This window comes from Mugil cephalus, chromosome 21 (assembly GCF_022458985.1).
Source record: "Mugil cephalus isolate CIBA_MC_2020 chromosome 21, CIBA_Mcephalus_1.1, whole genome shotgun sequence".
Classification (NCBI taxonomy): domain Eukaryota; kingdom Metazoa; phylum Chordata; class Actinopteri; order Mugiliformes; family Mugilidae; genus Mugil; species Mugil cephalus.
This window is the reverse complement of record NC_061790.1, coordinates 2026672-2052645: the sequence shown is the minus strand read 5'-3', so window position 1 is coordinate 2052645 and position 25974 is coordinate 2026672. Positions and strand designations below refer to the sequence as shown.

At 40.2% G+C, this 25974-nt stretch overlaps 4 protein-coding genes across 5 annotated transcripts in view; 2 read left to right on the top strand and 2 right to left on the bottom strand.

The window, feature by feature from the left end:
* LOC124998725 (serine/threonine-protein kinase D3-like) overlaps positions 1 to 3092 on the top strand; it is a 44619-nt gene extending 41527 nt beyond the window's left edge. Inside the window, exons 19-20 of one of the 2 annotated variants that reach the window (XR_007111095.1) lie at positions 78 to 462; positions 520 to 3092. Coding sequence is in view for 1 of the 2 variants with exons in the window: in XM_047573216.1 (XP_047429172.1) it covers positions 78 to 251 (174 nt within the window). In the remaining variant the exon portion in view is untranslated. Of the gene's footprint in view, positions 1 to 77 lie in introns of both variants that reach the window. The other variant, XM_047573216.1, reaches the window with a different exon arrangement.
* ndufaf7 (NADH:ubiquinone oxidoreductase complex assembly factor 7) lies at positions 2958 to 10043 on the bottom strand. The gene is made up of 10 exons (XM_047573219.1): positions 9661 to 10043; positions 8965 to 9125; positions 8807 to 8887; positions 8100 to 8210; positions 7161 to 7374; positions 7023 to 7081; positions 6613 to 6726; positions 5722 to 5865; positions 5100 to 5288; positions 2958 to 4343 (listed from the first exon to the last, which is right to left on the bottom strand). Exons 1-10 carry the CDS (start codon positions 9737 to 9739, stop codon positions 4119 to 4121), a joined length of 1377 nt encoding a protein of 458 aa, XP_047429175.1. The 5' UTR covers positions 9740 to 10043; the 3' UTR covers positions 2958 to 4118.
* A 956-nt stretch (positions 10044 to 10999) lies between these two features.
* Positions 11000 to 21481, top strand: cebpz (CCAAT enhancer binding protein zeta). The gene is made up of 17 exons (XM_047573221.1): positions 11000 to 11238; positions 11858 to 13332; positions 14668 to 14884; positions 15641 to 15812; positions 16656 to 16744; positions 16826 to 16879; positions 16970 to 17072; positions 17620 to 17676; positions 17955 to 18021; positions 18125 to 18231; positions 18548 to 18608; positions 19019 to 19206; positions 19289 to 19345; positions 19512 to 19619; positions 19714 to 19769; positions 19858 to 19939; positions 21074 to 21481. The coding sequence occupies exons 1-17, from the start codon at positions 11041 to 11043 to the stop codon at positions 21220 to 21222; spliced, it is 3240 nt and encodes a 1079-aa protein (XP_047429177.1). The 5' UTR covers positions 11000 to 11040; the 3' UTR covers positions 21223 to 21481.
* LOC124998727 (protein CEBPZOS-like) lies at positions 20502 to 23777 on the bottom strand. Its single transcript, XM_047573220.1, has 4 exons — positions 23633 to 23777; positions 22262 to 22379; positions 22112 to 22156; positions 20502 to 21347 (listed from the first exon to the last, which is right to left on the bottom strand). The coding sequence occupies exons 2-4, from the start codon at positions 22377 to 22379 to the stop codon at positions 21265 to 21267; spliced, it is 246 nt and encodes an 81-aa protein (XP_047429176.1). The 5' UTR covers positions 23633 to 23777; the 3' UTR covers positions 20502 to 21264.
* Between the last annotated feature and the right edge of the window lie 2197 nt (positions 23778 to 25974).

The following is a 25974-nucleotide window of genomic DNA, read 5'->3' as shown; positions in this document are numbered from 1 at the left end:
CACATAGACCAGTTCTGAGCCCCCCCCCCCCCCTCCAGAGAGACCGGGTACTCCGTTGTCTGTCTTTGTGTCTGCAGGACTACCACACCTGGGTGGACCTGCGGGAGTTTGAGACGCGTCGCGGCGAACGCTACATCACCCACGAGAGCGACGACGCCCGGTGGGAGGAGTACGCGGACGAGAGGGGGCTGTACTGCCCCAAACATTTCATCATGTCCCCCAACCTGGACGACATGGACGAGGACCCCTAACGCCCCCCTTACCACCAGGACTGGTTCAGAGCCACGGCTTCTTAGTTTTACCACCGCCCCTAGCATCGGCCACGCCGGTTCTAAACTGGTTCTAAACGGATTCCAAACTGATTTCAAACAGGTTCAAAACTGGTTTCAAACTGGTTCCAGATTGGCTCCAAAACTGGGTTCCAAGCTGATTCCAAAGTGGTTCCAGACTGGTTTCAAACAGGTTCCAAACTGTCTCCACACTGGTTCCAAGCTGGTTCTAAAACCAGTTCAAAAACAGGTTCCAGATTGTCTCCAAACAGGTTCAAAACAGGTTTCAAACAGGTTCCAAACTGGCTCCAGTCCAGTTGCAAACTGGTTCCAGATTGACTCGAAAACTGGGTTCCAAGCTGATTCCAAAGTGGTTCCAGACTGGTTTCAAACAGGTTCCAAACTGGTTCTAGACTGGTTCCAAGCTGGTTCTAAACCCAGTTCAAAAACAGGTTCAAAACTGGTTCCAAACAGGTTCCAAACTGGCTCCAGTCCAGTTCCAAACTGGTTCCATGCCGGTTCCACGTCGGTTCCAAAGTGATTCTGAGCCGGTTCCAAAAACTAGTTCCAAGCTGATTCCAAACAGGTTCCAAATTGTCTCCAAACAGGTTCAAAACTGGTTTCAAACAGGTTCCAAACTGGTTCCAGATTGGCTCCAAAACTGGATTCCAAGCTGGTTTCAAACTGGTCTCAGTCCCGGTTCCACGTCGGCTCCAAAGTGATTCTAAGCCGGTTCCAAGCTGATTCCAAACAGGTTCCAAACTGGCTTTAGACCCAGTTTTCACTTGTTCCAAACCAGTTCCAAACTGGTTCTTTGTGATGTAAAGGGGGCGTATGACTGCCCCCCTTCAGATGAGGGTCCACGTCCTCCCAGGAGCAGCCATGTCGATCGGAAGCTGAGGCGTCTGAGTGAAGATGCCGTGAAGCTGCAACGATTTCTCAGGTCCAGAGAATTTTAACTTGTGTTTTTTTTTTCCTGTTGTTTCTTCTACAAGCCATAAAACAAACGCACCCTCTTAAAGTGACGCCCGCGGAGTGTGAAGGGCTGGAAATAGTTTTAAAAACCCGCAGACTTTATACACATTTCTTAGCCGATATATTTTTAGGTAGGAGAGACGTTAACCTTGTTCCTTTGTGGCTCTAACTGGAAAAACCAACATCCTCCATCTTGAATTTATCCTGAACGTCGTCGTCGTCTTCGGTTGTTTCTTGTTGGGATGTTTCTTTGCACTATTGGGAAACTCTTTTCTTTCACAGAGAATTTCACTGACAATAGCTTTTAGTTTTTGGTTTGTTCATCTGCAAAGTATCAGGTTATTACTTTAAATGAGAACGGAAAGTCTTTACATTTACAGCTGAAATTATGCAACGTGGACTCAAATAAGAACCAAGAATCAGACTCGTTGGAAAGGAAGAAGAAAATAATGTAGAAGAAAGTAGCAAAGGTAAAAAATAAATAACGATTCAGTCAGATTCAGATTTGTAACACTGAGGGATTATGAAGATATTTCCTGAGATTTTAACTTCTATTTATCTTCTGCTACGTCCGATGTGAATATTCCAGAAATGCTAACATGCTACATATCAAAATGATAGAGCAGATTTTCTGTATTTTCGCTAGCCTGGAAAGATTAGCATTTAACAAGCTAAATATTAACAGAATATATCCAATACTTTAAATGTGGCTCTGATTTAATAAGTCATGTTAGCTTTGCGCTAACGTTCTTCGTTGTAGAGAACGAAGTAGGTGAGTAAATAGCGTTCGTGGAAAATTGGTCCAAATTTCTAAATGAAAAACAAAAAAATGTCTAATATTAGCACAATAAACAATGTAACATGTAGCATCATGTTAATAATACCAAGTGAAAAGGGGTAGTTAGCATTTAAGATTTAGCCTGCTTCAGGCTAACTGGCTAACATTTAGCATTTTTGAATAAAATGCTAGATTTCCCATGCTAGGACCTCTCAGAGATTCAGGAAATGTTAGCATTTCACAAGCTAAATGTTAGCATGTTGTATTCTGTAATTTCCAGACTTTGAGTTACGCTAACTTTGTGCCAAGTCTTTTCATTGTAGAAATTGGTTCTTAAAGCTTAAATAAACTCAGAAACAGACTTAGCACAGAAAACAGTCTTATAAATTAGCTTCTACATCAAACAGACTAACATCATATTAGTCCAGATTTGAGGACCCTAATATTTAGCATGTGGACATAAAATGCTAACTACTGCATGTTAGCATGTGGCTAAAGTATTCACATTCTGTACTTCAGTAAAAGTACTGATTCAGCTCCTTTACGTCACATAAAAGTCAAAGAAAATGCGGCTCTGAAATGTTCTTATGTAAAAAAGTAAAACTTTTTTCCTTTTTTGTCATTGATGAAACATCCACGTTACGTCTTTTACGTCTTTTCATCCACGGAGGTTAAAACATAACGAGCCTGTTTTTCCAATGGAAGGAGTAGAAAGTTCAGGTATTTGTGTACGAACGTAGGGAGTGAAAGTAAAAAGTCGTAGCACAGATACGTGATAATCTACTTCCACCTCCTGTTAACGTCGTATTTCTCGGGTTATTTTAAGACTCTCGAAGCTTTTGCAGAAGAACAAACCAAGTTATTTTCAGAGTGATCGTTTCTGAATTTGTGGATGAAGATGAACTGAGATTCGAGCTGCTATTTGTCTCTTTGTCTATTCTGAACTCTAAAGTGTCGTCGATCCTGATCTGACTCCAGCCTGAGAATTTATTTCACATGTTTTATATTTTTGCAAGAAATGTTTGGTGGAGGATCCCGATGGGAAAATATTAAAAACTTTGGGGAACAAACTCTGCATCGTGGTTCTCATTTTTACAGAGGAACGTAACGACATAGTGCATGTAGCATCTTAGCTCGTTAGCGTGTTTTATGTGAACAAACAATGTTTCTAAAGGAATAAATTTGGAGGAAAATGTGCAGAAAAGTCAGATTTGAAACGAGACAAAAAAAGTTTTTATTCGTCCGGAGCTCAAGAGGTTTTAATACATTTCTTCAAACAAGAATCAAAGAAGAAGCAGATTCTTTAAAATGGGATCAGAGAACTCTGAACCTCATGGATCCTAAAAACTGGATCTAAAATGACCCAAAATATTCACAAAAATCACTATTTATTGTCCAGTATTGTTTTAAACCTCATATCTAACTTGTTATCCATTCACATCCATGTAAAACCCAGGATTAAATGTTCTGTTTTGGCCCAATAGACCTTTTATATTTGAATACTTTACTCGTTTTCATCTGAAAAAAATAAAATAAATAGTGTAAATGGAGTCAAATCTGATGTAAAATATTTTCTATGGTCCATGTGTTCACACATGCAACACCACACACATCACCTTGTTTTTTTAGAGACTTTCAGAATTTACTAAAATGGTTAAAATATCTTAGAAACCGTCACGATTCTAAGAGTTTTATTAGTGTGTGGCCACTAGGGGGCGCTCTTATGAATCTGAAGCCCCCCCAGCCCCCCCCCGCGACAGTAACTAGCTCTTTTAATTGCTAGCGGAGGAGCTAACTGCTTCAGGATGAGCGTTGCCGAGGGAAGAAGTCGACCTCTGACCTGACGTTGTGTCACAGTTACTGTTTCCATAGAAACAACAAATACTTTTATTTTCTCATTACATTTACAAACTGTTTCTTAAAGGAGTTTAACACCTGACGTACTTCCTTCCTTCCTTCCTTCCTCCATCTTTTCGTTCCTTTGATCTTTGTCTTAGATCAGTTTTCAGTCTCTACGTTGTCGTACGGTGGTTTTGTCATAATTATCAGTCAGACCTGGTTCTGGACCTGGTTCTGGACCTGGTCCTGGACCGGGTTCAGGAGAAGCTGAGCCGGGTGAAGCCGGCCACGGGGAGGGGTACCGGGCTCTTCTTCTTGTCCAGCCTCAGCCCCTCTGGTTTGGGGGGCGTGGCCAGGCGGCTGTGGTGCAGGAGGCTGAAGAAGAGGAAGCGGGCGGCCATCTTGGTCGGATTAGTCAACGTGTCGTAGCTTCTGATCAGCTGGTTCCTGGTGGACGGGTCCGTGCAGTTCCTCAGCAGAACCTGGACCAGAACACAACCCCCCCCCACTATGAAACCACCAGGAAGAACTGACCCCCCCCACTAGGAAACAACTAGAGGTGACAAAGACAAACTACTTCCTCCCTCCAGTCTTCCTTCTTTCCTTCCTTCCCCTTACTTCCTTTCCTCTTTCCTCCCTTCCTTCCTCTCTTCTTCCTTCCTTCATTCATTCATTTCTTCCTTCTTTCTTTCCTTCCATCCTTTCCTTTCCTTTCTTTCCTTCCTTCATCTTCCTCATATTTTTCCTTCCTTTCCCCTCTTTCTTTCTTTCTTTCTTTCTTTCTTTCTTTCTTCCTTACCTTCCTTCATTATTTCTTCCTTCCTTCCTCCCTTCCCCTAATTTCTATCTTCCTTTCCTTCTAACCTTCCCTCCTTTCGTTCTTTCTTTCCATCCTTCCTTTTCTTTTATCCTTCCTTTCTTCCACCCTTCCTTCCTTTCATTCTTTCCTTCCATCCTTTTTTGTCCTTCCTTCCTTCTATCCTTCCTCCCTTTCTTCTATCTTTCCTTTCTTTCTTTCCTTCCTTCCTTTCGGTCTTTCCTTCCATCCTTCCTTTCCCTTTATCCTTCCTTCCTTCTATCCTTCCATCCTTCTATCCTTCCTTCCTTTCCTTCCTACCTTCCTTCCTTCCTTCCTTCCTTCTCTAAACTAACTTATTTCATTTAAATAATGACATTGTAAATAAATGAACTAATTGATGAATAATTAATTAATTAACTGATTAACATCTGTGACTCGCCTCCATCCTGGTGTCGATGCCCATGTTCTTCAGGAACGTTCCCTGAGTGACAGGTCCCAGACAGGCCACGCCCCCCTCGGCCACGCCCCCCTCGGCCATCCTCCGCAGGAAGCTGAAGTCCACGTCGGCGGTGAGGTCGGCCGAGCCGGGGGAGGACAGGACGTCATGGAGCTGGTGACCTTTGAAACCCTGAGAACCAGGAGACAGAGGGAGGAGTCACTTAGACCAGGGGGAGGAGTCACTTAGACCAGGGGAGGAGTCACTTAGACAGAGGGAGGAGTCAATTAGACCAGGGGGAGGAGTCAATTAGACCAGGGGAGGAGTTACTTAGACCAGGGGAGGGGTCAATTAGACCAGGGGGAGGGGTCAATTAGACCAGGGGGAGGAGTCACTTAGACTGGGGGAGGGGTCACTCAGACCAGGGGAGGGGTCACTCAGACCAGGGGAGGAGTCACTTAGACTGGGGGAGGGGTCAATTAGACCAGGGGGAGGGGTCAATTAGACCAGGGGGAGGAGTCACTTAGACTGGGGGAGGGGTCAATTAGACCAGGGGAGGGGTCACTCAGACCAGGGGAGGAGCCACTTAGACTGGGGGGAGGTAGTTAAAGAGTGACTGTCGTACCCTGAACGTGTCCGTCTTGGTTCCGTCGTGGCCGTAGTCGGCGATCAGCGCGGCGCCGCCGTCCTCCGCGATGCGCCGGGCGAGCTGCTGGATGATGACTCCGCCCTCTGCACACACCTCCACGTGGTCCCGCCTCTCACCTGCCTTCAGAGACATAACCCCGCCCCCAGCGTCACTTCATCTGGTAAAAACATGCAGGACACTTTTACATCTGGAGTCAGTTCATTTAGAGAAATATTCACCAACGACATTTGATCTGATACTAGAAGTCTCATCTACGTAATAATAAATACTACGTAATAATAAGTCTCATCTACGTAATAATATGTCTCTTCTACGTAATAATAAATACTGTGTGATAATAAGTCTCATCTACATAAAAATAAATACTACGTGATAATAAGTCTCATCTTAGTACTTAGTGATACCAGGTCCAACAGTTTCCCAGTAAAACACTGAATTATCACCAGACAGTTTAAGTGTTTATTTATTTCTCTGGTCATAATGTTGTGGCTGATCGGTGTGGAAGAGTTTCTTTAAACTTCTAAGAGTTTTATTGTCTCGTCTTTAAAGTTAAGGCTGATTCATCCTGGAGCTTTGATGAACTCAGACTGTCAGAGGTCGGTTTTATCGCCTCCATCTGCTTTTTATTTTATTTCTTTTTTTACCGGCCACATTTCCACCGTCTGTACGACTGAGTATCAGGCTTCGTTTTACCAGAGGAGACAGATACACTAGTCAGCCACAACATTATGACCACTGACACCAGAAATAAACAACACTTAAATCGTCTGGTGATAATTCACTGACTTATTATCACGTAGTATTTAGATGAGACTATTTACATAGTACTAGTAGGAAGGTGGTCTTAATGTTATGCTGGATCCTGACCTGTACCAGGGTGGATGAGGCCAGAGTTGGAGACGGCAGCACGACAAACCTCAGCTGGTCCGGTTTGTCTGGGACGATGTCCACCATGACCTCCCTCCAGCCCTTCTCTGTCCTCTGTCCAACAAACAGACAAACAGACAAACAGACAAAGAGACAAAGAGACAAAGGTCTCACTACGGTTCAATAATTAAAAAGAAAGAAAAGAAACTCGGACGTGGAAACTTTTACTATTCGGGATTAGATTTACCCTGTGGTTTAGAAATGATGATGAATTATTATTATTATTATTATTATTATTATTATTATTATTATTGTTTCCTCTCTGTCGCCCTCTGCTGGTCGTATCTCGTATAGGAACGTGTTTAATAATGAGGGGTTTATTTTTATTTATTAGCTCATTTAAATCTCACCTGGAACTTGTGGATGGGGAGAGCGTCGAAGAACTCATGAGCTACGAAGATGCTGAATCCTGGAAGAAGATCAGCCATAACATTACGACCACTGAAGGAGGCCCTGAACCTTCCTCCATTGACTTCGGTGTGTCCTACCTGCAGGGACGTCGTCTAGGCGACGGTACCAGGACACCGGCAGCCCGTCTGGGGTCTCCCCGCGCCGGTAAACGGCCTCGTCCTCGTCCTCGGCCTCGTGGCTGCAGCTGCTCGTCAGAGTCTGAGCCTGAACCCGACCCAGAGCCGGACTCACCTCCACCAGGTGGAGAGAAACCGAGGAGTCGCCCAGAACCGACCTGAGCTGACTGAACACCTGAGGAGAGAAACGCTCACATACTCACAGGACTCTGACTGGAACACTTAGACCCTGATCAGACCTGAGAACGTTTCCTCCTCTTCTCTGATTGGCTCAATGAAAACCACATGACAACAAACCAGTGACACCAAGTTACCACATATGGTTCCTGGACACATTCAGTGTTCGACGTCTCTAAATTATGAAAAAACAATGAAGTTAGAGCAAATGATTGTTGTTTTTAGTTCTTTTTCCTCAAAATTCAGATTTTTTTTTCTTGGAATTCTAAGATTTAAGTCAGAGCTCAAAAAAATAAATAAAAGATTTGCTCTGACTACATATTTTTTTCCAGTGGCCCATAATCCTCTCCCGTACTATTTATATAATAAAATCATGTTTTAATGAGTCATTATTTAATGACTTTTCCTAATTTAATGGTGAAACTGACACTGAAAATGGCCCCGACATCATATATGTTATTATTCTTCATAATAGTTTTTCATACCAGATGTTATATATGACAATAATATATGAATATATGAGCTTAGAAATTAGATTTAAGGTGATCTGTATATTTCTCCATAGTGATGTAACAGGTTTTCTGGATGTATGTGTGTGAACCTGTAAAGTACCCGACATATAAACGTGGTTTTAAATCACTGAAGGATAAACAGTGTCAGTAAATGTGACTGTGACAGGAGGTTTAACACTGGTGAGTTATTCGTTCACAGAGTCGCTCTCACTCTGAGGACGTCGGCGGCCAAAGATCCTCGTCCGGGTCCGAGCTCGACCACCTGCAGCTGTTTGGGTCGACCGGCGCCAATCCACTCGCTGATGATCCAGACCCCGATCAGCTGCAACAACACCAGCGACAGGACGGACGCCGCCATCGAATGAATGAATGAATGATGTTTGAATTTATTAACGAGCTTCAGACGTTCAAAAGAACTGGAACAAAGCAACTGAGATCTACTGGTACTAATATATCAACACACAAATTACATACTGACCCAGGACTAATAATAATAATAATAACAATAATAATAATAATAATAATACATTTTATTTATACAGACACCAAACCCTTAAAAATCTATAAGATACTGAAAAGATTCTGTCTTCTCTCTATATTTATATATATTCTGCTCGGCTGAAGGCAGAAACGTTGGCATGTTTGAGATTTAACCTGAAGCTCGGTGCGTGTTACCTCCCTTTCAATCCATACACATGATTTTGTGAAATTCTGCGCTACTGTGACATGAATATTTCCCATGTTTGCATAAATAAATGTCTTAGGTTTGTGGAAACACATGGGTTTTTAAAAGTGGTGCACGTTTGTGTTGGTTTCATGTTGTATTTAAAAAGACATAAACTGATCTCAGACTCTTCGTTCCTCGTGTTTTTATGTGTTTTTATGTGTTTTTGTGGCTGTTGCCCTCGTCCGTCTCACCTCTCCAAAGATCTGGCTGATCTCTGGGGACGTGATGAAGTCTCCGTCCGGTCCCAGCATGTCCTTCCTCACATAGTAGCCCTGAAAGTGGAGGATCAGGTTAAGGAGAGACATGAACTAGAAAGACTCTGGGGGATGTGGGGGGGTTCATGTCGTACCATCACAGGGTTGGTCAGAACCTCCCTCATGTACTCAGCCACCGTGATGGGACCCGTGGCTTTTATTTTGGAGGTGAGGTGTCGTAGCATTGAGGGACGAGGTTTCTCCTCGTCTGGAGAGGAGCTGCAGAGGAGTCTGGACGGAGTCGCTCGCCATCGCACTGTCAAACACAAACGTTACAGGAGATTCATTAAACTGAACTACACATTAACGTGATCACATTAATGACTCTGGGTCCTACAAAGCCCCCGGACACAGTCTGGATGATTACTGGTGTTTTATATATGAGTGGATGTAGATTTTATTAAAACATGCGCTCAGTAAATGGGTAATAGGAACAAAGTGCAGAATAAGATCAACAAGACAAACAAAAACATACAAAATATCCCAGAAAACGTGCAAATATTATTAGTCACTCAGTGTTTAGAGCAAGAAATTATTCAGTGAATGTGAACAGTGTTATTTATCAAAGAGAATCAGGGCCAAGGGTAAAACTTTCTAACATTTCGGATTTTTTAAAACATTTTCACAGACTTTTTTAAAAATTTACTTGAATTTAGTTTTATATGTACATTTTCAGCCTTTTATTGAAAATATTTTTTTATATATAAATTTTTATTTACATATTTAGATATATATTTTTTAATCAAAATTCTTAAAAATGAACTAATAAAACGCTTCTCTGCTTCTCTCACCTGCTGCGGATGAACTGACTGGATGAACGAAGACTCTTCTGATCAGATGTTGCGCTTTAACTCCAAATAAAACCCTCATTCTGTTGTGACTTATGTAAAACTATTTATTATTTCTGTCTGTGTCTCATGGACACATGTTAGCCGCCGGTTAGCATTAGCCACGTTAGCTACAAGTGAACTAACAACAAATAAACAAACAAAACAAACACTGTCAGCGATGATGCGTCAGTTCCGGGTATGAAAGATTAAAATGTCCATGTGGACATTTGTGTCTGTCTGATGTTTAAAGAAGCTAAAATCTACAGCGTCCTTGTGCAAAAGATGCTAATGCTAACAGAGAAACCATTGCCGCAGGTGAAAAACAACACAACATCCGGGAATTATTTCACAATAAAAGTATTTCAATGTATGTTTTATGATGCTTAACGTTTTATTATAGTTAATTCAACAAACACGAGTCGGCCTGATGTTTTATTAATGCCCAAGCTTTTAATCCAGGGGCTTTTATGTGCTGAAATGACAATAGTAACTTCGAATTCTCGAATTTCCGGTTTATTTTTGTAATTCGTTCTCTCAATTTCCGGTGACGTCGGGTACATTGACGTAAACGCTTGTTTTTTAAGCGTGGATATCCTTAATAAAAATAATAATTATTATTATAAAAAGTTCATGCTTCATGTGAAATTCCGATTTCACAATTTTTTTTTTTATTATTTGTCGATAAAATTAAAAAATTAAAAAAACGTATAAACAAGTACAACGTATAAAACGGCGTTGCCAGGTTGGACGGTAAACCTCATAAACCTGCCCAGTTAACATTAATTTCAGGTGCAAATGTTTAGAAAAATATGAAAACGGAATCCAGAAAATATTTTAGAGTGAGTACGTTTTAATCTTGTCAGATAAACGTCCGCAAACCCGCTTATACATCAGAAATACGAAATCCTTCCGAACTTGCCCGAGAATTATCAAGATTTTACACTTTGTTCAACATCGAACAAAATTGAATACTTTTTTTCAGAAATTACATTTCTAGTGTCAAACGACATACCACAATAGCAAATTCGGCTTGCTTAGTTCATTCAGAAATATTGATAAATGTTGGATATTATGAGTTAATTAAAAGAAACGATATAACTCGCTGTTTCTCATCTAGGTCCATATAGTGGAAACAATGGTACCGATTTAAAGTTGTTTAGAAAGTACACGTTGAGAACACATGAAAATATTTTTTATATACTCTTATAATTCATGTGTTTAAAACTGGGAAAGTATCAAGCCCTGATTTTACTACTTGGTTTTAATGAAACCTGGCAACTTCACTAACGGAAGTGATTCTTTCCACATCCGGGTCACGTCTCCTCCTCATGTAGCACAAGCATGGCAGCGAAAAACAAGCTCCGCAAAAAATCCAAAACTCCGAATAAAGCGGCTTTTCAGGCTGAAGACGCCGAACAAGATGCTGAAAACAGCGGCGGAGACGTGGACGGAGACGTGGACGATGGAGGCGGAAAGGAAGCGACGAAGGACGACGACGACTTCAATTTGGACGAAGTTCTGCGACTCGGAGGAACACGGGTGAGGAAAAAAGGGTTTATTTACACAAATATTCAACTAATTAAGTTATCATTTTATTTTTATGTTTCTGTTAATTTTGAATGAGTTTGCTCCAATAATGTCATTGAATATTTACGTTAAAATAATGATATTTGGATTAAAAAACGTGTTCATTGCTTTAATGGTCTTTATATAAATGGTTAATATTTAATTTATACTTAAACAGGCTTAAATACATTAAAAAATACATTATACAGAACATAAAATATTTACAATATAAATTAAATAGCTTTAAAAGTATGTAAGACGAAATAAATAAATACAAATAAAACATTATTTGTCTTAAAATATGACCTGAAAAATTACTAAAAATATATATTGATTAAATTTAGTGTGACTCCAAAAACAACTAGTATATTTCATATAAATAATGTAGTACTAAAAATATTTATAATATAAAGTGAATGACTTCATGTAAGATAAAATAAATTAATATCAATAAAAGATAATTTATCAAAATATATAAGGGTTTCAAATAAACATTTTACAGAAGTTACAAATAAATTACAATCTCTTTAAAACCAGATTATCCAAAAGTATGTGGACGCCCGTCTCTGATCTCGCCTCCTTCTGTCCTCAGGCTGATTTCATCCTCCTCTCCGGCCTGGACGACTCCCAGGAGCTCGTGGACGGAGGGAAGAAAGGAGCGATAGACGACCTGGAGGAGGGCGAGCTGGAGGCGTTCATCACCAAACTGGGCATCCGGGCGTTCGCCGACGTGCAGGTCGTCAAGGACGAGCCGGAGGGCGGAGCCTCGGCTGGCGAGAAGGAAATTCAAAAGGAGAAAGTTAAGAAAGCGGAGGAGCAGGCGTCCACCTCCAAGACGACCAAAGCTGCTCAGCCTCCGGAGAAGAAGACCAAAGACGTCCAGGCGGCAGCGGGGAAGAAGCTGAAGCAGAACGTGTTTGAGTTTCAGCGGCGTGACGCCCTGCTCATCAAACCGGGAGGGAAGTGGTTCGAGCTCGAGTACTCGTCCGAGGGCTCGTCTTCGCCGCAGGACTCCTCCCTCGTGTCCCAGTACAAGACTCTGGCCCAGCAGCTGTACGAGGCCGAGGTCGCGCTCTACAAGAACAAGAAGAGCCTCCAGAAAGGAGCCAACTCGGCCTGGATGAAGACGGTCGTCTCCTCCGGCGTGCTGGCGGACAGGATGGCGGCCATGACGGTTCTGATCCAGGACGCCCCCGTGCACATGCTGGAGCACGTGGAGAATCTGGTGGCCATGGTGAAGAAGAAGGGCAGCCGGCGGATGGGTCTGATGGCGCTGGACACTCTGAGGGAGCTGCTGCTGTCCAGCCTTTTGCCCGAGGACAGGAAGCTGCGCGCCTTCGCCCAGCACCCGTTCGAGCAGCTGGAGGAGAAGGCGAGCGGCAACCGGGACGCCCGCGACCGCCGCCTCGTCCTCTGGTACTTCGAGCACCAGCTGAAGCACCACGTGGCCGAGTTCGTGGCGGCGCTGGACTCGGTGGCCCACGACACGGTGCCGGCCACCAAGGCGAAGGCGCTGGCCACCGCCCACGAGCTCCTGTGCAGCCGCCCGGAGCAGGAGAGGGCGCTGCTCATCCAGGTGGTCAACAAGCTGGGCGACCCCGAGTACAAGACGGCGGCGAAGGCGTCCTACCTCCTGGAGACGCTGCTGCACAAACACCCCAACATGAAGGTGGTGGTGTGCGCCGAGGTGGAGCGGCTCATGTTCCGGGCCAACATCAGCGCCAAGGGCCAGTACTACGCCGTGTGCTTCCTCAGCCAGGTGATGCTGAGCCACGACGAGGCCGAGCTCGCCACCAAGCTCGTCACCGTCTACTTCTCGTTCTTCCGCGCCTGCGTCAAGAAGAAGGACATCGAGTCCAAGATGCTGAGCGCGCTGCTGTCGGGCGTGAACCGGGCGTATCCCTACGCCAGCGCCGGAGACGAGAAGGTGAAGGAGCAGCTGGACACGTTGTTCAAGGTGGTTCACCTGGTCAAGTTCAACACGGCCGTGCAGGCGCTGATGCTCCTGTTCCAGGTGATGGACTCGCAGCAGAGCGTCTCCGACCGGTACTACGTGGCTCTGTACAGGTAACCACCACCGGACCCTAGAACCTCACACCTCCCACAGTCAGAGTTAGTCTGGAGAGACGAGCTCGTACGTTGGGTTCTCTGCTCCAACTCTGCCATAAAGTCCCTCACCCTCTCTGGAACATTGGTCACTTGGTTCTGGTTCTACTACTACTACTTTCTGGTTCTGGGTCTAGTTCTTCTTTCTGATTCTAGTTTTTCTTCTTCTGGTTCTAGTTTTTCTTCTGGTTCTACTTCTTTTTTCTGGTTCTAGTTCTTCTTCAGTCAGAGTTAATGTAGTGTGGAGAGTTGAGCTTGTACCTTGTGTTCTCTACTCCAGAAATGTTCTGGTTCTCCAACTCTGCCGTAAAGTCCCTGACCCTCTCTGGAACATTGGTCACTGGGTTCTGGTTCTAGTACTACTACTTTCTGGTTCTTCTTCTGGTTCTGGTTCTACTACTTCTTCTTTCTGGTTCTCTTCCTGGTTCTGGGTCTAGTTTTTCTTCTGGTTCTAGTTTTTCTTCTGGTTCTATTTCTTCTTCTAGTTATTCTGGTTCTATTTCTTCGCCTGGTTCTAGTTTTTCTTCTGGTTTTATTTTATTTTTTTTTCTGGTTCTAGTTCTTCTAGTTAGTCTGGTTCTACTTCTTTTTTTCTGGTTCTAGTTGTTCTTCCAGTCAGAGTTAATGTGGAGAGTTGAGCTCGTACCTTGTGTTCTCTACTCCAGAAATGTTCTGGTCCCCCAGCGCTGCCATAAACTCCCTAACCCTCTCTGGAAGATGAGTCTCCAGGAAACATTTCTGTTCTTTTAAATGTTGCAGCGTTCAGAGTTTGTTGTTGTTGTTTGGCTGCAGCCTCTGACCCGAGTGACTCCAGGGAGATAATATGTGGAACCCACAGGCTGCAGAAACATTCAGTTAGGAATCGTTGCTCTACAATGAACTGGTGACTTGTCCAGAGTCTAGTAGCTGCTGATAGCCAAGCGCTGATGTCCTGGTCCCTGCTCTGCTGCTCCTACTCCTGGCCTCCCTCTCAAGTCTTTTCCCATGTCCACCATCTTAATTTGTTCACTCACGCTCAGTTAATTCACATGAGCAAGAACGAACCGTGGACCAAACACAACGTACCACAACGGTACCTCATATGCCTGAGTAGAGGCAAAGCTCATAGTAGAAAGATGACTTTTAGACAATTTAAATTAAAGGTAGTGAAATAGAACCTAAATGTTCGTTTTGACCACTTTTTATTAACTAGTTTGATAGAAGACATGTTAATGAATGTTAATGATTGCCCAGTGGGTTTTTTGCCTGCTGCGTCTCGTCTTAAGGACGTCGTCTCCGTCTCTTGTCCCCCTCCAGGAAGCTGCTGGACCCCGGCCTGTCGTCCTCCCCCAGACAGAGCATGTTCCTCAACCTGCTGTATAAATCGCTGAAGGCCGACGTGACGCTGCGACGCGTCAAAGCCTTCGTGAAGCGGCTGCTGCAGGTCAGCGCCGAGCAGAACGCCAACTTCGCCTGTGGAGCTTTGTTCCTGGTGTCGGAGGTGATGAGCAACGGTCTTCATACTATGCAGAGGGCAGGTGAGACCCACAAACATAACACATTAATAAAAGCAGTACGTAATCTACAAACGGTCATTAACACCACATGGCGCCATGTTGGCTCAACGTCAACGATTTACACAAGAACAAGGTTAGACAGGATTCTACTTCGCACGCCTTAGTACTTCTATTCCCTCTTATCTTTCATCTCTCTATCTTATCGTTCATCTACAACTTCCATCTGCCACTCTTATGTGTCTCACTTGTCTTTCGACTTCCTCATCTTTCGTCCTTTCTTCACTACATCTACACTGTTAACGTTCACTCATCTTCCTCTTTATCGTCTTCCTCATTATCGACTTCCTCATCTTAGTCTTTATCAACTTCCTCGTCTTCCTCTTTATCGTCTTCCTTGTCTTCATCCTCTTCTTCATCTTCTTCATCTTCCTCTTCTTTATCGTCTTCCTCATCTTCCTCTTTATCGACTTCCTTGTCTTCATCCTCATCTTCATCTTCTTTATCGTCTTCCTCATCTTCCTCTTTATCCTCTTTATCGTCTTCCTTGTCTTCATCCTCATCTTCATCTTCTTCATCTACCTCTTGTTCTGTCATCTCCCTCTTCTTCATCTTGTTCTTCCTCTTCCTCCTCTACCTCTCTTCTTCTTTGTCTCATTCCTCCTCCTCCTCTTCCTCTCTGTGACTCCATATAGTCTTTCTACATTTCACCGTCTCAGCTTCTTTTTCCTGATCCCGTCCTGTAATCATCTCTCTCATCTGTCGTCTTCTCTCAGGACGGGGACGAGGAAGAGGAGGAGTTCAAAGACATCGCCGAGGAAGACGAGGACGACGATGGAGAAGAGCGATTCGTCGACGCCGATAAACTGGAGGAAGGAGCGGAGACGAGCGCGGAGACGGTGGAGGCCAAACCCAAAGCATCATGGGTACATCACCGCAACCTGGAAGGTCTGACTCCTAATTCATTTACTTTTCATTCAGTTAAAACATCTTTAAATATTTAAAAACAACCATCCAAGATCCTACAGCTGTTAACAAAATCAAATGATGGTGGTTTTATTTCCCTGAGTGGAGTAAATATCAGTGTTCTTACTGATTCTATGATGACAACGGTAGAATTTAAATATGTTCAGCATAAATAAAATGTAGAGTGATAGAAAGAAGACATTCAATAAATCTCTCCTTTATTTTATCACTAATTAATCTGATAATTTCTGCTCGGCTCATTTAAATCCCATTAAATGTACTCAGACATGTTAGACGCAACGAATAAAACCAGTTTAAAGTTTTATTCTTAAGGCAAATAAATAAGAAAACATCTGTTGAACAAGTGAAACTAACAACTGATCCTGGTCCACACGAAGAGAATAAAAACACATTTTTCTTTTTCTTAAGAAAGTCAGAAAAAGTGCAGCAAGCAAAACAAATCAAATATTGTTGTTTAATTTTCCTAAATTTAACTTATTAAAAAAAAAAATATATATATATTTTATCACATTTTTTGATTTTTACATTTTTTATATCATCATTATTATTTAACCAGGCAAACAATTTAGAACAGTTTCTTATTTATTAATGCAGCCTGAACAAAGAGCAAAAATAATAATAATAAAATAAGACACAGCACCACCTAGTGTTTGGGTGGAGTTATTACAGAGTGAGACCTCCTGATGAAGCTGCTCCATCTTTATCCAACATAAAAGAGCTTTAATGGTTTATGATGATTTGTTTTCTCTATTTTTCTAAATCTAATAACCAAACGCTCTTTAAATTAACTGGTTTTCGTTGCAGGGGGGACGAGCAGACAGACGTACGACCCTCTGCACAGGAACCCGTTGTTCTGTGGCGCCGATCACTCAACTCTGTGGGAGCTGCAGAGGGTAACGGCCTAATCAATTAACTAATTAATGGATTAATTAGTTAATGAACAGGAAGTAGTAACGGTCTGTTCTTCTCTGCAGCTCGCTCTACATTTCCACCCGTCAGTGTCGCTGTTTGCTAAAACCATCCTGGAGGTAAAACTGAACAGTCACACATTTAATATTCACTCCTCTATGTCCTCTGTCCTAATGTTTCCTCTGTCCTCGTGTCCTCGTGTCCTTAAGGGGGGGTCCGTCCAGTATTCTGGGGACCCTCTGCAGGACTTCACCCTCATCAGGTTCCTGGATCGGTTCGTCTTCAGAAACCCAAAACAGCTGAAGGGAAAACGTAAACACATTATTATTATTGTTGTTGTTATTATTGTTGTTGTTGTTATTATGACTCTATGTGGCCACTTCATTAGGTATTAGCTGGTGCTAATACGCTGCAATATATCTGTCCTTTAAAAATTATATATAGAGAAAAGAAAAAGAAAGAAAGAAAAAAGGACAAGAAAAAATGATGGATGGAGAAAGAAGAGAAATGTTGGAAGAAATAAATAAATAAAACAAATAGAAGAAAGACAAATAAATAAGAAATAAAGGAATGACTGAATGAATTAATAATAAAATAAATAGAAAAAGGAAAGAAAGATATAAATAAAAGAACTAAATAGAAAAATAATAAATAGAAAGAACGACGTAAGAAAATAAAACAGATAACTGAATAAAGTATTATTCAATTAAATATAGTGTAATATAGATAAAGTGATAAATAATAGAAAGGACGGACAAAGGATAAAGATGAGCAGCAGCATCAGAACGAATGCTCTGCTGTACCTAATAAAGTGGCTGAGAAGCTGCAGACGATGTTTCATGTTGTTGTTGTTTCTCAGAAAATACAGACGCTTCAGCGATGATGTCGAAACACAGAGGAGCCACTTCTCTACCAGGTCAGACTTCATCATCCTTCACCTCCACCTTCAAACCCTCTGGAGTTACATCACACCACAAACAACACCTGCTTTTTAATTCATCTAAATAGTTTTAATTAACTTTGTTGCTTTTGAAATGTCCAGTTGAAACTTTAAAATGTTTAATTCAACATGTTTTTACAGTAAAAATGTTTTTTTCAGCTGAGATTAGTTTTAGTTTGGTTTAAAGTTTAATTATTTAAATATTAATTGTTTAAAGTTTAATTATTATTTAATTGTCTTGTGTTTGTCTTCAGTCAACGGTGAAGAGTTTCTGTCTAAAGAAGAAAGTCAGATTCCCGTCGATGAAATATTCTTCCACCGGTAAAACTGAGGCTCAGTTCTCACAAATAAATTTAATCTGTTTTCACTGTTTTAGTTATTTATTTATTTAATTTGTGTATTTCTTTATTTTTTCCACCGGCAGATTCTTCAAGAAGCGTCAGGAGGAGAAGAGGTTACGTCGGCCACATGGAGGCGGAGACAACGAGAGCGTCGAGGACGTGGACGACGAGGAGTTCGAGAAACTACTCGGTGAGTGGAGACACTTCCTAGTTAGCCTCCCAGCTAATAGTAGCTTATCCTAGCCTCCCAGCTAACAGTAGCTTATCCTAGCCTCCCAGCTAACAGTAGCTTATCCTAGCCTCCCAGCTAGCAGTAGCCTCCCAGCTAACAGTAGCTCCTCCTATCCTCTTAGCTCATACTATCCTCTGGCTGCTGCCACCTGCTGGTTTTGATGAGTTGCCTCTAGAATAATGTCGTCTTTCTAATTTAACATTTATTTTTTTGTGTGATTGAATAAATCCAGATTGTTTCTAATTAAATTAAATGTTTTTTTGTGTGTGAACAGATTCGGTTGAGGGCGACTCGTACTTCACTGATCTGGCTGATGATGATCTGGACTTCGCAGGGTGAGTCACATATTTACACTCAGTGGCCACTTTATTAGGGACAGTAGAGAACTGACGTTAATCCTCATGTTGAGTTGATGTAGAAGTTGTTTTTTTAATAGTTTCTATATTTTGATTTAATTTGCATATTTTTTAAAATTTCAAATTAAAATTTTATAATATAATTATTTTATATATATTTTAAAATAGATTTCTTTTTTATTTTTATTTCATATATTTTTAAAAAATATTTCTTTAATTGTTTATTTTATTATTTTATCATTGGGTGAATTTTTTTTTATTCATTATTTTTTTCTACTTGAGAAAATCCTGAAACATTTCAGGTGTTATTTCTTTTCTTTTTATTATTTTTTTTTCTTCATCTGTTGAACAAGAACAAACGTCTGTTTTTTAAATTCTCTGTTTGTCAGAAACGTGAAGAGTAAAGATGGAAAGAAAAGCTCGGAGGACTCGGACGACTCGGACGTGGACGACCTGGACGACGAGGAGGTGTCTCTGGGAAGCATGGACGAGGAGGACTTTGGGGACGAGCTGGACGAGGACGGAGGGACGTTCATGGATCTGGACGGAGACGGAGACGAAGACGACGATGATGAAAGTAGGAGACGACGTGTTGATGTGATGGTTTGATTAGAGTCTGATCTGATAGTAACTGGAGGAACGTTTGTGTCTTGGTTCAGTCCCAGAGCTGGAGGACGAGGAGGACGAGGAGGACGAGGACGATGCTGCATTCAATGGTTCGTAGTTTTTCATTTATTTATTTATTTGTGTTTATTTATCTTCTTCTTTTTCTCCTTCGTCTCCTTATTAAATATTTTTCAGCTGTGACGTTTCCACCTTCCACTTTTCTTCTTCCACTAAATAAGAAAAAAAACAAATCTTCTTCTTCTTCTTCTTCTGCAGATTCAGACGACGTTGATGACGACGATGAAGCTCCTGACGTTAGTCCTCCAGCCAAGAAGAAGAAGAAGAGGACGTCCTCCGAGAGCTTGGACTTCTCTGGGTCTTTAGGTCAGAGTTTAACTTCAACCAGCTCCTCGTGTTTTTAACGTTTGACTCGTTATTAATTATTTAATGACTCGTTATTTATTCGACCTGTTTCCAGGTTCTAAACCGAAGAAGAAGAAGAAGGACGGAGCCATGTTTGCTTCGGCTGAAGAGGTGAATTAAGTTTATTCCTGTTGTTTCTTTGCTCTGTTGAGTTTTATGTTTGTTTCAGTTATTTGATCTGAATGTTTTATTTTCTCAGTTTGGTTCTTTGCTGGATGAAAACGCCGGCTCCAAGTTTGACAACATCGGCCTGAACGCTGTGGCCAACAGAGACAAAGCAGGTGAGACTGAGGATAAATAAGGTCAAAGGCCTCAGTAACTAAAGGTTATTAAGTTAGATTTTAATTTTAGTCTCTTTAAAGGCCTCGTTTAAATATGCGAGGGCGACTTTTTACAACCAATTCAATAATAATTAATATTTAATAACACACAGGACGTGTTTCAGGTTAAACAGCAGGAAAAAAATAATACGTAAAAATAAAAAGAAACATAAGAAAATATATTGACAATAAATTCTAGGAAAAATTGATAATAATTATTAGAATTATATACAAATGTATAAAATATATGAACAATTCATTCATTTTAAAAAAATAGTTCAAATGGTTCAAAGAGGACAAGGAAATAAATATATAAAAGAAATAAATTTAAAAAAAAAGATATATAAAAGGAACTTATTTTAGAAAATATATATTATATATGACATTTAAAAAAATCAGTTTCATCTAAATTGTAATAATTAATAATATAAACAGGAAATGTGTAATTCTTTAATTACTGATTTAAACTAATTAATTAGTAGGATCATTAATGAAGAAATAAGAGACACAGTCATTTATTTTCATTTATTTATTTATTTATTCATTGACTGGATACCAGCAGCATTAAAAACGTCTCCAGAGAGAAAATCAGTCACTAAAATATAAAACAGAACAACAACATGAGTCGACTCGTCTTTCCTCTTTAGAAACACTTCATTACAGCAGGCGGCGGATTAGACCAAATAACAGAAACGTCACCAGCTTTAAAGAAAAATAACAAAAAGACTTGAACGTCCTCAGGTCTAATTTAATAATAACGATTTACGCCACTTATTAAAACCTGTTTTTTTAGACTGTGGAGATTTAAAATTATTTAAAGACTTTTTCCTGATACTTTATTTAATCTTCACACATTTGTCCATATTTAGTTCACATGTATGAACCACAGTCTAATAATAAGAAAGTGTTATTATTATTATATAAAGAAAAAAATAAACCTCCACAGCTTCACATTCCTTCACATCTAAAGAAGGAAAATCATCAAAGTCTCAGATTAGAGCGTTTAAAAGTTTTAACCGTTAAACTTCCCGTACGTTGACTCAGATGTGGACGTTTGGACGTCGTCTCATTGCTGTTTTGTTGTTTTGTCTCCAGCTGTGAAGCAGCTGAAGTGGGAAGCTCAACGTGACGACTGGATCCACGGCCGCGACGTCAAGACGCTGCGGAGGAAGAAAAGCGCGTTCACCAAGAAGAAGCCGTTCGGCCGCACGTTCAACAGCAACAAGAGGAAGAAGAAGAAGTAGACGCTGATGATGCTGATGATGATGCTGATGACATCATGCGGTTCAGTCCTGCTTGGACGCCCACGCCTCCCGGTCTCGCTCTCGGATGCCGTAGATTCCCGCCCACTCGTTGGACTGGTAGTAAACTGGGAGGAAACAGGAAGTAATTTTTGTAAAATAAGACTTTTTTTTTTATTGTCATGACTTCCTGTTTCACTGTTGCTAGGTTACGATCTGATGTCACCTGGTATTAATTAATAAATTAACATGTGTCTCCAGATCTGGTCTCAGTCTGTGTGTGAATCAGCAGCAGCGCCACCATGTGGTCAGTAGAATATTGTATCAGCTGCTGTCTCTGATGGATCTCTACCTACCACTGGACCAGAACCAGGGACACATGGTTGGAGACTTGGAGACATGATCCAGATTTAGGAACCAGATGGAAAAACTCTGACAGTTTATTTTAGAGACAAAGACTCAGATTAGACCTGAAGCTTCTAGTTCCTGTTAAAGTCTCATCACTGATGAACAGACGTTTGTAACCGACCACATCCGTAGTTTTATGTAATTAATTCTACACACAAACAACTACACAACACGACTAGAACCAACTCAGTTTTGTCTCTAAAATAACTTCCTCCACTCCCTCTTTCTTTCCTTCTTATTTTCCTTCCTGACCCTTCATTCCTTTCCTCCTCTCCTTCCTTCCTTACTCCTCTACTTCTTCCCTTTCCTCTCTTAGTTTCTTACTTCTTTCCTTCCTTATTCCTTTCCTTTCCTTCCTTCCATCCTTCCATCCATCTAAATCTGGATCATGTCTCCACCATGTGTTCCTGGTCCTGGTTCTGGTCCAGTCCTATGTAGGTTGGTAGAAACGAGCACATTTATTCAAGAACTGATTATTTCTTACCTTCTAGAATCGATGGGAACCTCCTGTTCATGGTGCCGCGGAAATCTGCAATAAATAAAATAAATAAATAAAATAAATAAATGAATCAAAGGGGGGATTTATGATTTCAGAGTGAGTCCAGCCTGAGTCCAGCTGGTTTTACGTCGATACCTTGACTGTCTTTCATCTTGAAAAACAAAGCGTACACCCCGAACACGCCGACCATCTCCAGAGCGATCACGGCCTTTATCAGCGTCTTGGCCAGAGGCTGCAGAGGTTTATGAGACATCTGGACAAAAGAGAAGAGAAATACATCACGTCTGCTTCATCTGACACCTTCACCTGTTGTTACTGCCTTTTTTTTTTTATTAGAAATAAAAACTCATTCCGTGACAAAACGTTTATTTAGTTATTGTTTTTCTTTGTATTGTTTCCTAAAGCTATATTTAACCCTCAGACATCAGTTTAATTTACTTCCCTCTTGAGTCATTAAAGGCAAAGATGTACACAAAAAATACTAAACAAAACAAATATATATATATACACACACATATTTATATATACAATAATAAAAAAATGGTGAAAAAAAGCGCTGTTCAAACTTGCATAAAAACTGCATAAATTACTACGCAAAAATACCAAAAATTCTATCATTTTGCGTATTTTAACCCTTTAAATACCAGTTGGATTAAAGTCACTTTTTTTTTTTTTTTTTTTTTTTTACAAAAAACTAACAAAGAAAAGCTATTTTCCATGAAAATAATGACAGGAGACATTTTTTTCTAAATCAATCGTGGATATGACCAAGATTATCTAAAATATTGACTTGATTATTGCATATTAGTTTTTATGTAGCATCATATTTAAATTTACTATCCACAAAAACGAGCCCCATTGACTTCCACTACGAGCACATTTTAATAATAAATAATAAAATAAAAACTTCCATTCTGCAACATCAGGGTTTCATTTTGTCATTTTTAGTGTTCGACACTAAAATCAGTCTTTTTCCCATCGTCAGTTTTTGTGCTTGCGTTCATGAGCTAGCTTAGCTTAGCTTAGCTTAGCTTACTCTAAGTGATCAAACAGGGATTTAAAGGGTTAAAAACACCTTAATGACTGAATGTTTAGTAAATTGCTGAAATGGTTTAAGAGATTTATGCAGAAAAAAAAAACATTTTAAAAATATTAATAGTAATTTTAATAATAATTTTAATAATAACTTTAATCACTCCAGAGGTTAGTACATTTTTCTGGTGAATTGGATTTTTTTTCATTTCAAACTTTGTAGATTTTGTCACAAAAAAATGCCACATGCACCAACATATAAACGAAAAATAATGACCCGATAAAGAACAAAAAAAATTGCCCAAATGCATTAAAAAATGTGTGTAATTAAGTCTGAGGGTTAAATGTCTTTATGAACATATATATATATATATATATATTGTTTTTTTAATTACATTTAACCCGAAGCAGTAACTTAACTAAAAAAAACAGTTTAACGACAAGTTTACGTCTTCCGCTCTTTAATTAACTCACCTTTAGATTCAGGTCAACTGGAAACCAGTTAATTAATCGTTTAAATTAACTTTTAAGAGGAAAAAGATGCTTTAACAACGTGAAATGTTAACAGGTGACATCTCGTCTCGTCCTTCTGCAATCAATGCTAACGGCTAACGGCTAAATGTTAGCTAACATGGCGATTGCTACTTCCGGAGTACGGAAGCTCGAGAGGTACAAATTATTCTTCAAAAAGATCGACTTCTACTTAGAAAAAACCTCTGGGATGTAAAAGAAGAACAAGAGAAGAGGAGGAGAGGAAGAACAACAACAACTCCTAATAACAATATAATATAATATAATATAATATAATATAATATAATATAATATAATCATCAACACCTTATATAATAGATAATAGTTTAATTTATGCTCACTATAAAATAGTTTTCTCATTTATGGGGAATAAGTGGCTGAAAATGTTAGAAACAGACTCAACGTTGCTGCAGTTTGTGTTATTTTAAATATAATACATAGATTTAATTTAACTGCAGGTGCAAGAACTCACCAGCAGGCGTCAGCATCGCTACAATGAAAACAGCCGTATTATATTATATTATATTATATTATATTATATTATATTATATTATATTATATTATATTATATTATCTCTGATATACGGCTCTGAATGAGAAACTAAAGTTGAACCACAGATGAAAGTCTGACTGGTTCTACTTTTATGCTCTTTAAACAAATCTAATATAATCAACCGTTTGTCTTCACAGGATATTAAAACATTTTTAATTTAATTTCTAACATGTAAAATGATGTTTCACTTACTATTTTCTTTTTTCTTTAGTCAAAACCTGCCATACGCTATAAAGTTTATCTGTTAACAGTTTGGACCAAAAAACACCATTTTCTTTCAGCATCTTTCCTCAAAAAAAGTCAAAATCTAAATCAAAATGAGAATTACTGGTTTAAATCTCTCATTTATACTCAGCTCTTTATCTGGTCACGTTCATTTGAGCTTTTATACCAATAAAATCTTCATATATAATAACTAATATTTCTTTCAAACTCTGGATGGTGAAAGGAGGAAAGATTGTGGCATAAAATGTATTAAATCTTCATAAATCTTCATAAATAAACTTAAGTTTGTATCCAAACCTGTGGATCAACTTCCTGGTTGGCCTGGAGGCTCCTCTAAAGTGGATCCAAAGCGAGTAGAGCTCCCCCTGGTGGCTGGAGGCTGCAGTAGCTTATAGATCATAAGCTCCACCTCCTCCATGTTAGTGGGCGGGGCTTGGGCCAAAGTAAAACACTAAAATACCACGTCATATACTTAATATTCAAGGATGGTTTCTGTCATTTCAGGTCGTTAATATAATGTTGATGAATGTTAAAGTGTTAATTTTTTATTTCATATAATTCTGTACATTTTTTTATTACACTTTTTATCTTTATTTTACTTTAATTTAATCTCATATTTTATTTTATCTTATTTTATTAATCTTTCTTCTGGTTTCATGAGTGTCGTCTTTTATTTCCAACGAAGCTACGGTGACAAAGTCATTTCCCTCGTGGATCATTAAGTCCAAGTTATTTGATGCCATAGAAACAGGAAGTGTTTCTACGGCAACCGCCAATTGCACATTGGAGCCCCATGGGAACGTGAGGGTTGTGAAAAATATTTTTTTAAAAACACGTACAGTGTATAATTAAATATAATATAAATGAACAGGCGTCTGTGCTGAAGGAATCGTCTTTGTGGTTTATTGGGAGTTTGTTTCTCCTCCAGAATAAAGCGTCATTGTTTCTGTGTAAATGTGTTTGGGTGGAGCAGGCGTTTGCTATTGTCCTTTCTTTTCTTTTTTCTTTTTTTTTTAAAAATGAGGACAAACTCTGACGTTGTTGTTTTGTTCCAACATTGACAGAGGAAATATTCTGTTTTTAGTATTTGTCCCTCAGGCCAGAGCGGAGGAGGTTCAAGAGGAAGCAGAGGGTTAAGTCCTGCCTGCCAGGCCCCGTCCCCGTCCCCGTCCGTCCTCCACACGAAAGGACGGGTTTTCCACTGGGCCTGAATGTGTCCCTCTTCTTGTTCTTGGCAGCGTCTCCTGGACTCGGACGCTTCCAGCTGTCCACAGACTAATAAGGAGTTACTGAGCATTAGCAGGCGGAGGGAGATCCCTCGAAACGCTACAGAGGAGGCCTTGTTCAGGCGGCGCTTAGAAAACAGAAGAAGAAGAAGAAGAAAAGAAGATTCCAGAGATGTTCTGTTAATTACAGAGTGAATCATGATTAAAGAATTTAAGACGTCACATAAACATCAGAGCACAAGTGTCCACACAGGATCCTCACTTCTTTCTTTCTTTCTTTC